At 41.3% G+C, this 14,634-nt stretch overlaps 2 protein-coding genes across 3 annotated transcripts; one reads left to right on the top strand and one right to left on the bottom strand.

Moving 5' to 3' along the window:
• The first annotated feature begins 540 nt into the window (after positions 1 to 540).
• Positions 541 to 8,326, top strand: cdc42l2 (cell division cycle 42 like 2). The gene is made up of 6 exons (XM_058410366.1): positions 541 to 694; positions 4,492 to 4,612; positions 4,765 to 4,837; positions 5,587 to 5,696; positions 5,808 to 6,005; positions 7,487 to 8,326. The coding sequence occupies exons 2-6, from the start codon at positions 4,508 to 4,510 to the stop codon at positions 7,574 to 7,576; spliced, it is 576 nt and encodes a 191-aa protein (XP_058266349.1). The 5' UTR covers positions 541 to 694; positions 4,492 to 4,507; the 3' UTR covers positions 7,577 to 8,326.
• Positions 8,327 to 8,646: 320 nt separating this feature from the next.
• Positions 8,647 to 14,634, bottom strand: ube2t (ubiquitin-conjugating enzyme E2T (putative)). Of its 2 annotated transcripts, none has more exons than XM_058410364.1 (7): positions 14,474 to 14,634; positions 14,085 to 14,210; positions 12,470 to 12,539; positions 12,268 to 12,373; positions 9,608 to 9,706; positions 9,432 to 9,515; positions 8,647 to 8,913 (listed from the first exon to the last, which is right to left on the bottom strand). In XM_058410364.1, the coding sequence occupies exons 2-7, from the start codon at positions 14,191 to 14,193 to the stop codon at positions 8,797 to 8,799; spliced, it is 585 nt and encodes a 194-aa protein (XP_058266347.1). In that variant the 5' UTR covers positions 14,194 to 14,210; positions 14,474 to 14,634; the 3' UTR covers positions 8,647 to 8,796. The 2 variants fall into 2 exon arrangements, with proteins under 2 accessions (XP_058266347.1, XP_058266348.1); XM_058410365.1 differs by having other exon boundaries at positions 14,085 to 14,217; positions 14,474 to 14,626.

Raw genomic sequence — 14,634 nt, forward strand, 5'->3', positions numbered from 1 at the left:
TGTTTAAAGCATGACACTGCCTCCGCCGGCTCGCCTTCCTCCCATAGTGTGCTCTGATCCAGTGGTCTAGTCATCACAATTTGGGGACAAAATGTTGACTTGCTGCCTAATATATCCCACCCATTAACAGGTGCCATGATGAGATTATCATCAGTCTTATTCACTTCACCTCTCAGTGGTCATAATGTTATGTCTGATCAGTGTATAGTGTAAATCTATCCTGCTGTCCCACTCTAGTAATTAAAGTATATATTTATTATGAATAATTCTGTGGTATTATAATAATTACATGGTTATCCTGCATGAAGTGTTGCCGGTTATAGCCCCAGGCTCTTAACTATAACAACATCTTGACTTAAAACGCACCAATGGTGTCATAGCAAAAAATGTTAAAAAAATAAATAAATAAATAAAAAAATTTAATGGACATGTTCTGTATTCACTAAACGTGGTAAATACGACCCTAGACTCCGTGTAAATATGTTTTTTTTTTTTTATGTTAAATTTTTATTTTAATCGCCATATGTGACGATTTCCTGCTCATTCTCGGAGGGTGTATAAGAGACTTTTATTATGTAAAAGAAGGAAGCGGTGTTTGGGCGGTCACCGTAAAAAAAAAAAAAAAAATCCTGGACGTTAGTTGCTCTTTTTCTCTCTGTTTATAGTCCGCTGCGGTTGCGTTTAAACATCTTTGGTAAGAAATCAAATCAATTATTCATCTTAAAATGTTTTAAAACAGAATGTCAGACTTGTCAGTGTTTAGTGTTAAACAGGATGCCGGCGTCAAGCTAGCCTTCTAATGACTCTAGCCTAGCTCCTGCTAGAACGTACCTGTTAACTGCTAGCACGGTTTCTAACATGATCACTACTAATATATTTGTAAAGTAAGTGTGAAATATAATTAGTAGCTCATTCACTATTTTAGCTAACCTTTTTTTTTTAACGCAATTCGCATGTTTTTTGGCCTACGTCCTGTCTGATAAAAAAAAATGTCCTCCGGTAGCGTAGCGCGCATTTATATACCATAATCAAAGGATATTCTTTTATTTTGTCTTTTATTTTTTATTTCATCTACTTTGTTACTCTGATGTTATAAAATGGCGGAGCGTATTGTGCGCTTTTCTACCAGTATAACAATATGTGCTATATATATTTTGGGGCATATTATGAATGGGGAAAATGCTTCCTGCTTTACAGTATATGAAAATGTATATACGAATTTGACCTGAAATGTGAGCCGTGCATATGCAGAGACACGTGGTTTAAAAATGAAAGAAAGAAACAATAAAATAATAAAAATGCTGTACAGTGCTGATTAGCACGACTTCCTCGTCGTAGGAACTAGTACGTCATTTTGCACTCAGCTGGTCATCTCATTTACTAATCCTCTCCTGATAAACTAGAGTGGTTTCCTGACTCCATTATAAACTATAGCTCCTAGTTTCATTGCAAGTTTTAATATAAACAACATACAGTGGTTTGAACAACCTGACAGGCCCCAGAGGGAGGCACACAGGGAGTCAGAGAGTAGCCTTGTGGAGGCATGGACGGTGAAATAGTTCCTTTTTATGTTCCTTACTTTTACAAACAACCTGCAAGATTTTGTGGAAACTGATTAAGAACGTAAGGGTTTAAGAAAAACGTGTCCTTAGTGGCTGAGAAAAGCCGGTATGAAAACTGACTTCCGGTCCAGAACACTTGTGTTTGTGTCTTGGGTGCGCGTCCTGTTCATGTTGAGGGCGGGGCTTTATGAACATGGACAAAAATGATTAAAATATCGTCCTGAATGTTGTGAAATATCTCTCGTTTTCCTCTCCAAGTAAGAGAAAATGTGCTTAGAAGCTGCGAAAAGCCGACTTCCGGTCCAGAGTGCTTGTATGTGTGTGTTTGTAAGCATTTTATAACAGTCTACAGCTCATTGTAGTTGTTGGGGGCGGGGCTTCCTGAACAGAAATGATTAAAATGTGTTTAGAATGTTGTGAAAGTTCTCTTTTTCCACAAAAAGTAAGTAAAATGTGCTTAGTGGCTGCAAAAAGCCCGTTGGAAAACTGACAGAATGCTTATGTGTGTGTGTGTTTGTGTGTGTGTGTGCAAGCATTTTATAACAGCTTACAGTTCATTGTAGTTGTTGAGGGCGTGGCTTCAAGGACAATAATGATTAAAATTTGTTGAGGATATTGTGAAAGTTTTCTCTTTCCTCTCCAAGTAAAGAGCCTGCTTGTATGTGTGTGTTTTTTAAGCATTTTATAACAGTTTAAGGCTCACTGTAGTTGTTGGGGGCGGGGCTTCCTGAACTTGGACGAGAGATCAATAATGATTAAAATTCAAGATACTTATTAGTCTTGAATATTGTGAAACTTTCCGTAAGGAGACTTTAATTAACATTTTCAAGAAGAAGCTGCTTTGTGATGGTTTTATGCCACAGGAAAGTCTTGAGGATGTCACATTTCTTACTAACATGACTTATTTATTTAGGAGGAGAAAGAGCGAGAGAGAATTGAGGGAATGACATTATAACTGCTATAGAAATAAAATGCACTGTTGCAAATATTAAAGCATTAAATTGCAGCAAAGCAAAAACGGTATAGTTCGTTTACGATCCGCATCTTTCTGTGGACGCCTCATTCTCAGAGCCTGTTGCAGATTTGCAAACCCGATTTGTGCAAACGTAATCGCTTCCTGTTAAAATGTCTACAAAGTGAATGTGTGAAAGCGGGGGGTTTGCGTTAGAGAGGTTATGAAAGAGGAACCAGTTGTTTTTTTTGTTTTTTTTTCCACCACATGACACGATCTACCATATCGACTGAAAAACTCTTTGTTCAACACTAACACACATGAACTACCATGGATAACTAGCTTAAATGTGGTGATTTAGAGCTTTAGAGTCATTCAGTGAAGTCATGTTCAGCTAGTTAATTTTCCCCACTGGACATCTGTCTTAGTATTGCTCCACGGTGGTTAATTTTAATCGAACAATCCTGTCTAGGTCATTAGGCAGAGGCTCTCAGACCTGAAACAGATCAGCTGTAAAACAAGGATCTGACAAAACCTTTTGTAAATAGGATTTTATCTTTAATAACAAGCAAATTACAAATGTCCCCATAACAAGTAGGGTAAAGACCTGGTGTTTCTATTATTTCGGTTATCTGTCCCGTACCGTACTTACGATCTGACTGTGCTCTGTGAAAATATCAGGAGGAAGAACTTCAGCATCTTACTGCATCATTATGGCTTTTAAACCGTGTCTTTATGGATGGTGTTTTGGCATTGACGCGTATCAAAAGCAAGACTGAAAATAATGGTATTGATGCATCCTTTTGTTGCTATGGTAACAAGTCATGGTCAGCCCAGGGATAGTGAATTCCTCTGCACAGTTTGTATACATTGGACTAAAGTGGTTGATTCTACAGGATCAGGGTGCAACACTTGAGTAATTTAACTGCCTCACATGACAGGGGTTGTCCCCTATGCAGTGTTTAGTATACACAAGGCGACGATGCTGGGTGAAAAGGCCGCAATAATCTCTTTTTCCTTCAGTTCACTGAATGGTCTTGTGGTCAGAGACTGTTGCAATTTCCAGACCACGCATGTGGGTGGAAACTGAAGAAGCTGCCTTTATCATCACTACACATACACCGATCAGGCATAACATTATAAGCACTGAGAGGTGCCATGAATAAGACTGATGATCTCCTCATCATGGCACCTGTTAGTGGGTGGGATATATTAGGCAGCAAGTGAACATTTTGTCCTCAAAGTTGATGTTAGAAGCAGGAAAAATGGACAAGTGTAAGGATTTGAGCTTTGAGTTTGATGAAGGGACAAACTGTGATGGCTAGACCACTGGATCAGAGCATCTCCAAAACTGCAGCTCTTGTGGGGTGTTCCCGGTCTGCAGTGGTCAGTATCTATCAAAAGTGGTCCAAGGAAGGAACAGTGATGAACCAGAGACAGGGTCATCGGCGGTCAAGGCTCATTGATGCACGTGTGGAGCGAAGGCTGGCCCGTGTGATCCGATCCAACAGACGAGCTACTGTTGCTCAAATTGCTGAAGAAGTTAATGCTGGTTCTGATAGAAAGGTGTCAGAATACACAGTGCAGGACGGGTCAGGGCAGGTGGTCATAATGTTGTGCCCGGTCAGTTATTCGCATATCCCAGCTGAGGAAGTTGGGGTCAGAGCACAGGGCACATATGATACAGCACCCCTGGAGCAGGGAGGGTTAAGGGTGGCCCAACAGTGGAGCTTGGAAATGCTGGGGCTTGAACCCTGATCAACAACCCAGAGCCTTAACCACTTGAACCACCACTGCTCCTAAAGCTGCACCATTTTGCCTCAATTTTCTGTCTCCTCAGTATACCACATCGGGAAGATGGGATGCCATGTTGATGTTTCTTAATTTGAAGTAGCCTGTGATTATAAATGAGTTTGTTATTCATGCCTAATACTGAATAAACATTTGTTTTTTTCCCCACTTTCTTTTTTTTTATAGATAGCTGAGTGCAACAATGCAGACAATTAAATGCGTAGTTGTTGGTGATGGTGCAGTGGGTAAAACCTGCCTCTTGATTTCATACACCACAAACAAGTTCCCTTCAGAGTATGTACCCACAGTAAGTGTATCAGCCTTTTTCTTCCTCCTCTCTGAATAGTACTACACGTATTGTAAGCACTCATGCTGGTGCTAAATAATCATAAGATACCAATATTAAACTAAATAAGAAATCAGCTGTTCGCTATGTAATGTCTTTGCTTTCATTTTCAGGTGTTCGATAACTATGCTGTAACTGTAATGATCGGTGGTGAACCTTACACTCTTGGACTATTTGACACTGCAGGTATGGTGTTGTCTTTGTGTATCCCAGTAGGCTGCTAGGCTTGATATTAATTTTTACGAAATGCCATACACAATTTAAATGCACAGAACAGTATGGGAGAGCATAATAGATAATAACCAAGACATCTTGGATTTCATGCTCCCAACTTTGTGGGAACGACCCCTTCCTGTTCCAACATGACTGCACACCAGTGCACAAAGCAAGGTCCATAAAGACATGGATGAGCGAGTTTGGTTTGAAGGAACTTGACTGGCCTGCACAGAGTCCTGACCTCAACCCCATAGAACACCTTTGGGATGAATTAGAGCAGAGACTGTGAGCCAGACCTTCTCGTCCAACATCAGTGCCTGACCTCACAAATGCTCTTCTAGAGGAATGGTCAAAAATTCCCATAAACACACTCCTAATCCTTGTGGAAAGCCTTCCCAGAAGAGATGAAGCTGTTCTAGCTGCAAAGGGCGGGACAACTCCATATTACATTCATGTGCATGTAAAGGCAGACGTCCCAGTTTTGGTCTGGCTCACAGTCTCCGCTCTAATTCATCCCAAAGGTGTTCTATGGGGTTGAGGGTTGTTCCCACAAAGTTGGGAGCATGAAATTGTCCAAAATGTCTTGGTATGAAGCTGAAGCATTAAGAGTTCCTTTCACTGGAACTAAGGGGAAATCAGATGTTCTACTCCATCAAAGCAAAAAAAGATGGTGAGTGTAAAAGTTTGCAGCCCTAAAGTGAAGTGTGTTCTCTTTCCAGGTCAGGAAGATTATGATCGGTTGAGACCCCTGAGCTATCCCCAAACTGATGTCTTCTTAGTTTGTTTCTCTGTAGTTTCACCATCATCCTTTGAAAATGTCAAGGAAAAAGTATGTTTCCTTCCAGCAAAAACAAAACATCATCTATTTTACATTTATTACCCTGGTTTAATAAAGTAGGCATTTTTTAATAAGTCTTTCTCTCCCTCCTCTCGCATACAGTGGGTGCCTGAGATTACCCATCACTGTCCAAAGACCCCGTTCCTGTTGGTCGGGACTCAGATTGACTTACGAGACGATCCCTCAACCATCGAGAAGCTTGCCAAGAACAAGCAGAAGCCTATTACTCCAGAGACAGCCGAGAAACTCGCTAAGGATTTAAAAGCAGTGAAATACGTGGAATGTTCAGCTTTAACACAAGTGAGTGCGCTTGAAAACACAGACAATAAGCTTGATTTTTAAAAAGGTGTAAAACATGCAGTGTAGGAAGTGGACACGAGCGGTATATATAACGGTGTATATATCCTAATCAGGCATAACATTATGACCACCTGCCTAATATTGAGTTGGTCCCTCTTCTGCTGCCAGAGCAGCCCTGACCCATCGAGGCATGGACTCCACTAGATCTATGAAGGTGTTCTGTGGGATCTGGCACCAAGATATTTAAGTCCTGTAAGTTGCAAGGTTGGGCCTCTATGGATCAGACTTGTTTGTCCAGCACATCCCACAGACACTGGATTGGATTGAGATCTGGGGAATTTGGAGGCCGAGTCAACACCTCTAACTGGTTGTTGTGGTCATCAAACCATTCCTGAACCATTTCTGCTTTGTGGCACGGCGCATTATCCTGCTGAAAGAGGCCACAGCCATCAGGGAATACCGTTTCCATGAAAGGGTGTACATGGTCTGTAACAATGCTTAGGTAGGTGGTACGTGTCAAAGTAACATCCACATGGATGGCAGGACCCAAGGTTTCCCAGCAGAACATTGCCCAAAGCATGACACTGCCTCCGCCGGCTCGCCTTCTTCCCATAGTGCATCCTGGTGCCATGTGTTCCCCAGGTAAGAGATGCACACGCACCCGGCCATCCACGTGATGTAAAAGAAAACATGGTTCATCAGACCAGGCCACCTTCTTCCATTGCTCCATGGTCCAGTTCTGCTGCTCATGTGCCTATTGTTGGTGCTTTCTGTGTTGCACAGGGGTCAGCACAGGCACCCTGACTGGTCTGTGGTTATGCGGCCCCATACACAACAAACTGTGATACACTTTCTATCAGAACCAGCATTAACTTCTTCAGCAATTTGAGCAACAGTAGCTCATCTGTCGGATCGGATCACACGGTCCAGCCTTCGTTCCCCACGTGCATCAATGAGCCTTGGCCGCCGATGACCCTGTCGCTGGTTCACCACTGTTCCTTCCTCGGACCACTTGTGATAGATACTGACCCCTGCAGACCGGGAACACCCCACAAGAGCTGCAGTTTTGGAGATGCTCTGATCCAGTGGTCTAGCCATCACAATTTGGCCCTTCATCAAACTCAAATCTCAAATCCTTACACTTGTCCATTTTTCCTGCTTCTAACATCAACTTTGAGGACAAAATGTTTGACTTGCAGTCATATTCACGGCACCTCTCAGTGGTCATATTGTTATGCTTGATCAGTGTCCCTGACTGTAGTTGCTGCTGCTGTGCTATAAAGTTGCATTACTGTAAAAAGCAGACAAATAAAAATCTCTGTAAAGTTTAACAGTTAGATTAAGTATGAATGTGTAACATTGCATCACCTACTTCCAGTCAGTCAGGCAGTAAGCCCTTATGCAAGTTTCATTCAGATCTTTCTCAGCCCTTGATTAGACAATAAACTTAACACAAGTCATTTCCTCTTCTTCCATTGTAGAAAGGACTAAAGAATGTGTTCGACGAGGCCATACTCGCTGCACTGGAGCCCCCAGAGCCCAAGAAGAAGCCTAAATGTGTTCTTTTATGAGTTCAACCTTGCCATAAGTCCTTTCAGGCAGAAACCATCTGACTTCTCCATCTACACTTGAATCAGTTCTGGTTCCAGTTCAGGAAAGGACTAACTATAGCAACTGTTATGCTTTTTTTTCTTTTCTTTTTTTTTTCTTTCCTTATTTTGCCTTGAATCATTATGCCATCAGAATTAAGCAAAATGAATAGAATAAGCGTAAGGTCACAAAGGTTATCTTAATTTGTATTATATTTCATTAGCTTATTCTTCTCAGATAGGAGTAACAAGACAAGACCTTAAGGCTAAAGAAGACATTTTAAATTCAGTTATTTATTCGTGTTCAATATTGTGACGACTGTTTCAGTATCAGTGAAATAGAAAAAACACACAATCGAATGAAATCAGCTGTTGAAATGGTGTTATTTTGTACAAATCAACAAGTTATTTAGGCTTTCTTAGATCGTCAGAAAAAACCAGAACAGTGTTATCGTTTAGAATGACCTTTAGAGGCAGAACTGATCTCTCGGAGCGTCGGCTCTCGGACCGCCTGATCCTAAAAAGTTACGAATGCAAGCAACTTGGAGAACCAAAGCTCATTCTGTTTCTAAAAATGCACTCACTTTCGATATCAATTAATGAATCGAGCCACCGATACGGTTTTGTTCGCTTTCCTTCAGTCTCGTCGAAATTTGTTCAAAAATAACCGGACAGTCTTGTATGACATGCGACTCAAAATTTTTTCATTCCAAGAAAAAAAAACAAAAACAACACATTTACGTGAGTGGCAGATGATACTCGGATCCATTGCTGAATTGATCGTACTTTTCACCTTGTATATTTATTTCAATCAGTCCTAAATTCACTCTGATATAACAAGCACCTGTGATTATCCCAAATAACCAAATGTGTTCTTCCATCAGAAAAAGTTGTGAAGTTTTGGTCTGTTGCCATTCAGATACGTTCTAGGTTTTTTTGGTTTTTTTTTTATTTTTATATTTTTATATTGAATGTTTCGTTACAGAAGATTATCATGTGAATATTACCTCAAAATAAACATTTACCGATGTTTAACACAAATGTTTCTATGATGCATGTCCATGTGCCTTTTGAACCAGGTTTATTCTCAGTGTTAATATTTCTATTAATGCCATAAATACTATTTAATAATATGATTTTAATAAACATTACACACATAAGACAGAGTACATGAATAAGGACAAATACTAATCCTAAGACATCTACATGCACACTCTCTTGTGGGGTTCCACGTTCTCTTGCGCTGAAAGTGCTTCTCTCTTCGGTGCCGTTTTAGTGCTTTTGTCTTCAAGGATCTTCTGGTCAGCTTCCACATGACCCTATAAACCATACAGGAGAGTAAATTATTCACTACTAGTAGACTAGATTAAGATCATCTAGAGTTAGACGGACTTCAAGGGGCGAACGATGACGGCTTTTAAAAGGGATAAAGGTCTATTTCTGCTCTGTACGCTTAAAAAGCCCCCCCACAAAAAAAGGAAACGTCTCAACATCTGTAGTTTCAGTCTGACGGGTGGATTTGACCTACGTTTGTCCATTCCTTTTAAGGTCAGTATACACTGTCCATTACTTCTCTCACTGGCTCCTTAAACATGAACGTAGAAAAAGGAACAGAGGAAAATGAACCAAATTTAGTTCGGATCAATGAATCTCTATAGGAAAGGGAAACACTCCAGCATAACTGTGTTAAAAAATGAAGGATATAAACAGACGCAAGTCATCGCAGGAGCGGGAGTCCATTTTGTGTATCTGTTTTGCAATCTTATTTTTCATTGCCCATCCTGATCTCCTAATATAAACCTAAAAGTGTAGAACAATAAAAACAATAAACGCTAACCTTGTTCTTCTGTGTTGCGTATTTCGCCGTCCATCTTTTGGCCTTCTCCAAATAAGCCACTTTGTTGTATTTAAATTCTGAGGACTGAAGGACAGGCATGCATTTGAAAAAAGGAACATAAAAACAGTGGGTCAGTGGGTTAGAAGCAGAAAGTCAGGGGAAAAAAAAAAACTCACAATATCTGCCATTAATGGGTCATCTGGGTTCGGTTCTGCCATGAGAAGCTGTATTGAGCTCAGCACTGTGGAGATGTTCAGTGAAGGTCTCCATGCACCCTGTGAAAAGTACAATGTTTACATTGTGCTGCAGGTCACAGATTCAGTATGCATATTTACAGTATTTATTTTTTTTGCTATTCTGTGTAAGTTCCTGTACCACAGAAGTAATATACTGCTATTACGGTGGAACCTCGGCATACGGTGACGGAAAAAATGATTTGATCCCCTGCTGATTTTTTACGTTTGCCCACTGACAAAGAAATGATCAGTCTGTAATTTTAACGGTAGGTTTATTTGAACAGTGAGAGACAGAATAACAACAAAAAAAATCCAGAAAAACACATTTCAGAAAAGTTCTACATTGATTTGCATTTTAATGAGTGAAATAAGTATTTGATCCCCTATCAATCAGAAAGATTTCTGGCTCCCAGGTGTCTTTTATACAGGTAAGGAGCTGAGATTACAGTAGGAGCACTCTCGGGGAGCGCTCTTAATCTCAGCTCGTTAACTGTATGAAAGACACCTGTCCACAGAAGGAAGCAATCCATCAGATTCCAAACTCTCCATCATGGACAAGACCAAAGAGCTGTCCATGGATGTCTGGGACAAGATTGTAGACCTACACAAGGCTGGAATGAGCTACAAAACCATCGCCAAGCAGCTTGAGAAGGTGACAACAGTTGGTGCGATTATTCCCAAATGGAAGAAACACAAAAGGACTGTCAATCTTCCTCGGTCTGGGGCTCCATGCAAGATCTCACCTCATGGAGTCCCAATGATCATGAGAACGGCGAGGAATCAGCCCAGAATTACACTGGAGGATTTTGTCAATGATCTCAAGGCTGCTGGGACCACAGTCACCAAGAAAACAATTGGTAACACACTACGCCGTGAAAGACTGAAATCCAGTAGCGCCCGCAGTGTCCCCCTGCTAAAGAAAGCACATGTACAGGACCATCTGAAGTTTGCCAGTGAACATCTGAATGATTCAGAGGAGAACTGGGTGAAAGTGTTGTGGTCAAATGAGACCAAAATCCAGCTCTTTGGCATCAACTCAACTCGCCATGTTTGGAGGAGGAGGAATGCTGCCTATGACCCCAAGTACACCATCCCCAGGTGACAGGACAACTGCACCGCATCAAAGGGACGATGGACGGGGCCATGCACCGTTAAATCTTGAGTGAGAACCTCCTTCCCTCAGCCAGGGCATTGAAAATGGGTCGTGGATGGAAATTCCTTGAGATGTGTGCAAACCTGGTGGCCAACTACAAGAAATGTCTGACGTCTGTGATTGCCAACAAGGGTTTGCCCCCAAGTACTAAGTCATGTTTTGCAAAGAGGTCAAATACTTATTTCACTCAATAAAATGAAATCAATGTAGAACTTTTTTGAAATGTGTTTTTCTGGATTTTTTTTGTTCTTATTCTGTCTCTCACTGTTCAGATAAACCTACCATTAAAATTACAGACTGATCATTTCTTTGTCAGTGGGCAAACGTACAAAATCAGCAGGGGATCAAATCATTTTTTTCCTCACTGTATGAATGCACTCCCTTATGAATTTTACAAATTTTATTTTGTTATTTCGCTTACTGTTTGGAAAGAGTCAACCCACGATACCAATGTTGCCTTCGGCATGCGTTTAATAGCTAGGTGATTTTTCAAGCGTTTTTTTTTTGTGTTGACAGATTGATGGTGTGGGTGGTCAGTTCTATTTTTAGCCCAAGCATGGTGGCAACACTTTCTGTTTCGCAATACAAATTTCGCCTTAAGGACGAATTAAATTCGAATACAGGAGTTCCACCCTATTTCTCCCTTTCCTGCATTTGTCTTGTGAAGAATTCAGCAGGCCTTGCATTGAGCCATTCACCCTGTCTGCACTTAAATACATGGAATACAGCAGTATGGTCAGTATTTGAAGTACACTATATTGCCATAAGTTTTGGGACGTCTGCCTTTCCATGCACATGAATGTAATATGGAGTTGTCCCGCCCTTTGCAGCTATAACAGCTTCAACTCTTCTGGGAAGGCTTTCCGCAAGGATAAGGAGTGTGTTTATGGGAATTTTTGACCATTCCTCTAGAATGGTGAGGTCAGGCACTGATGTTGGACGAGAAGGCCTGGCTCACAGTCTCTGCTCTAATTCATCCCAAAGGTGTTCTATGGGGTTGAGGTCAGGACTCTGTGCAGTCCAGTCAAGTTCCTCCACACCAAACTCACTCATCCATGTCTTTATGGACCTTGCTTTGTGCACATGTTGGAACAGGAAGGGGTCATCCCCAAACTGTTCCCACAAAGCACGAAATTGTCCAAAATGTCTTGGTATGAAGCTGAAGAGTTCCTTTCACTGGAACTAAGGGGCCCAACCCCTGAAAACAACACCTAAATTCAATGATTTGGAGGGGTGTCCCAAAACCTTTGGCGATATAGTGTATTTCTAATACTATTTTGCATATGCATTTGATAGTAAACTGCATAACCTATAACTGACAAACGCTTCTTCACAACACCACTTTCAATCGACTCAGTAAAATATTTTTAAAAAGTGCATTATCAAATGTAGCTTGTCTGGAAAGCATGACTGATTAAATTTTCAGATTTTCAGCTCATTTTATTACCTTGGGTGGCAATTTCAGCACATCAAGACAAATCCGGCCTGCGTTATCAATATTGGGGTGGTAGACAGGTGTCAGGAAACGCATTTTGGGAGGTTCAAACGGATACCTAAAAACAATACGGTGAACAGCATTCAGTACAGCGAGATACAACTTTCATTTTATGACCACAAACTAGTCATCACGTCTATTTAAAAGGCCTCACCTATCGGGGATCTTTATTTCCAGTGTAAACAATCCACCATCGTAAGGAGTGTTGGCACCTCCGACAATTTCTGCACGACAGAAATCAATGTTCAGTCCAATTGTTACCAATCTTTTTGCTAAGGTTTCTTGGATTTATCGTGTGTCTGCAGTGTTTCGTCTGTCCTGCTTGTGCTATTCGTCTGCTCTCGAAGCGTGTTGATCTGCACCTAATCTAAAAATAATTGTGAGTCATTTTATATATTCACAGCGTTACACACATACGGTCTAGGAACCACTGAAGCAATCGAAGATGCAGTGTGCTATCCTCTAACACCCATTAACCCTGCACAAACCTATGGAAAAAAATTCTATGCCTGTTAGATGGTATTACTTTTCGTTTATGACGTGAGGACAAACGTGTGAGAACGTAAGGTCCTAGAAACCTGCTGTGACCTAAATATTTTTAGTCAGATTTAAACAACTCGCACCTCATTTTCTCTGCAAGACTGAGAAAGAGAGTCTTAGAGCAATTAACCAAAGAAGATAATCTATAGTCTCTTCCTTTACAGCTAGAACCAGACCCAGGTTATTATTAGGGCAAGGTGGGGCTGTAGACCCATGAGCTCAGAGATAGAACAAGTAAGAGCGCTCTTAGTCATCACTTTCAGTATGTGTAATAGCGTAGTCTATAACTATCTGCACTACGTGTTGTATCTACTGATGAAGTGACCAGTATTTATAAAGTGTGACCTGAAAAACCTGGGCATGATGTTTGTGTGTGTGCGATACGAAGTCTGGCATTTCAAATGATCTTTCAGTAATTTAAACGCTGTATAAATCCCTCACAACTGTTGCTATGCCTGACTGATACACTCTTCTCAGTGCAACACATTATACTGAGTCTCTTATACTGGCCAAATAATATCTGATCAGTAGTGGTCTTGTTTTGGCTAGAAAGAGATGGACTACAGACAGGCTGTATAGAAACAGATGGACTACAGACAAACAGCATAGCAACTACAGACAGGCTACATAACAGATAGATTACAGACAGGCTGTATAGCAACAATTGGACTACAGACAAGGTGTATAGAAACAGATGGACTACAGACAGGCTGCATAACAGATAGATTACAGACAGGCTGTATAGAAACAGATGGACCACAGACAAACAGGCTGCATAGCAACAGATGGACTACAGACAGACAGGCTGCATAGCAACAGATGGACTACAGACAGACAGGCTGCATAGCAACAGATGGACTACAGACAGACAGGCTGCATAGCAACAGATGGACTACAGACAGACAGGCTGCATAGCAACAGATGGACTACAGACAGACAGGCTGCATAGCAACAGATGGACTACAGACAGACAGGCTGCATAGCAACAGATGGACTACAGACAAACAGGCTGCATAGCAACAGATGGACTACAGACAAACAGGCTGCATAGCAACAGATGGACTACAGACAAACAGGCTGTATAGCAACAGATGGACTACAGACAAACAGGCTGTATAGCAACAGATGGACTACAGACAGGCTGTATAGCAACAGATGGACTACAGACAGGCTGTATAGCAACAGATGGACTACAGACTCTTGAGGTGAATGCTTTACTGTGTACTGACGGGCTTGCAGCTCCTCCACTCTCTCGTCCAGCTGCCAGCAGGACACTCCAGGCGGAGGCTCGGTACTGAGCATGTGCAGCTCGCGCTTCAGACGGCTGTTTCTCTGCATGTTGTCTTCGTCCACGTCTATAATCTCAACAGACATGACATCAGAATAAAACAATAATACATTCTAATCTAACAACAGGAAGTTACCACGACAGTTAGCTAGTTCACGAAAGAACATGGAACCGTCACTAAACTTCCCAAACTAATAAGATTCTTGACAATAACTAGCTCAAATTAGTTCAATTTCTTTCTTCTAAATATCTAATTTGTTTAGAGAACAAATTAAACGCTGTGTTAATCGGTTACGGCACAAAAACACAAATAAACCCACGATAACCTACCACAATTCTGCACGCTGTTTTGTTGTACTTTGATTCTCCCGGCTGAAATTTAATACGTCACGAGCAAGCACGTTCCCGCGTCCAGCGCAAGGCCTTATGGGTATTGTAGTACATTATCACGAAGGGACGAGTCCTGTCACTACTCGATCCGTACCAGAAAC

Source organism: Hemibagrus wyckioides, linkage group LG15 (assembly GCF_019097595.1).
Source record: "Hemibagrus wyckioides isolate EC202008001 linkage group LG15, SWU_Hwy_1.0, whole genome shotgun sequence".
In the NCBI taxonomy this organism is placed as follows: domain Eukaryota; kingdom Metazoa; phylum Chordata; class Actinopteri; order Siluriformes; family Bagridae; genus Hemibagrus; species Hemibagrus wyckioides.

Coding starts and splice junctions, on each gene's coding strand:
- cdc42l2 (XM_058410366.1), top strand. CDS start 4,508: ATGCAGACAATTAAATGCGTAGTTGTTGGTGATGGTGCAGTGGGTAAA. Junction 4,838..5,586: donor TGGACTATTTGACACTGCAG/GTATGGTGTTGT, acceptor TTCTCTTTCCAG/GTCAGGAAGATTATGATCGG. Junction 6,006..7,486: donor AATGTTCAGCTTTAACACAA/GTGAGTGCGCTT, acceptor CTTCCATTGTAG/AAAGGACTAAAGAATGTGTT.
- ube2t (XM_058410364.1), bottom strand. CDS start 14,193: ATGCAGAGAAACAGCCGTCTGAAGCGCGAGCTGCACATGCTCAGTACC. Junction 12,540..14,084: donor AGTGGAGGAGCTGCAAGCCC/GTCAGTACACAG, acceptor TCTGTCGTGCAG/AAATTGTCGGAGGTGCCAAC. Junction 9,707..12,267: donor TGCTGAAATTGCCACCCAAG/GTAATAAAATGA, acceptor TACTTTTCACAG/GGTGCATGGAGACCTTCACT.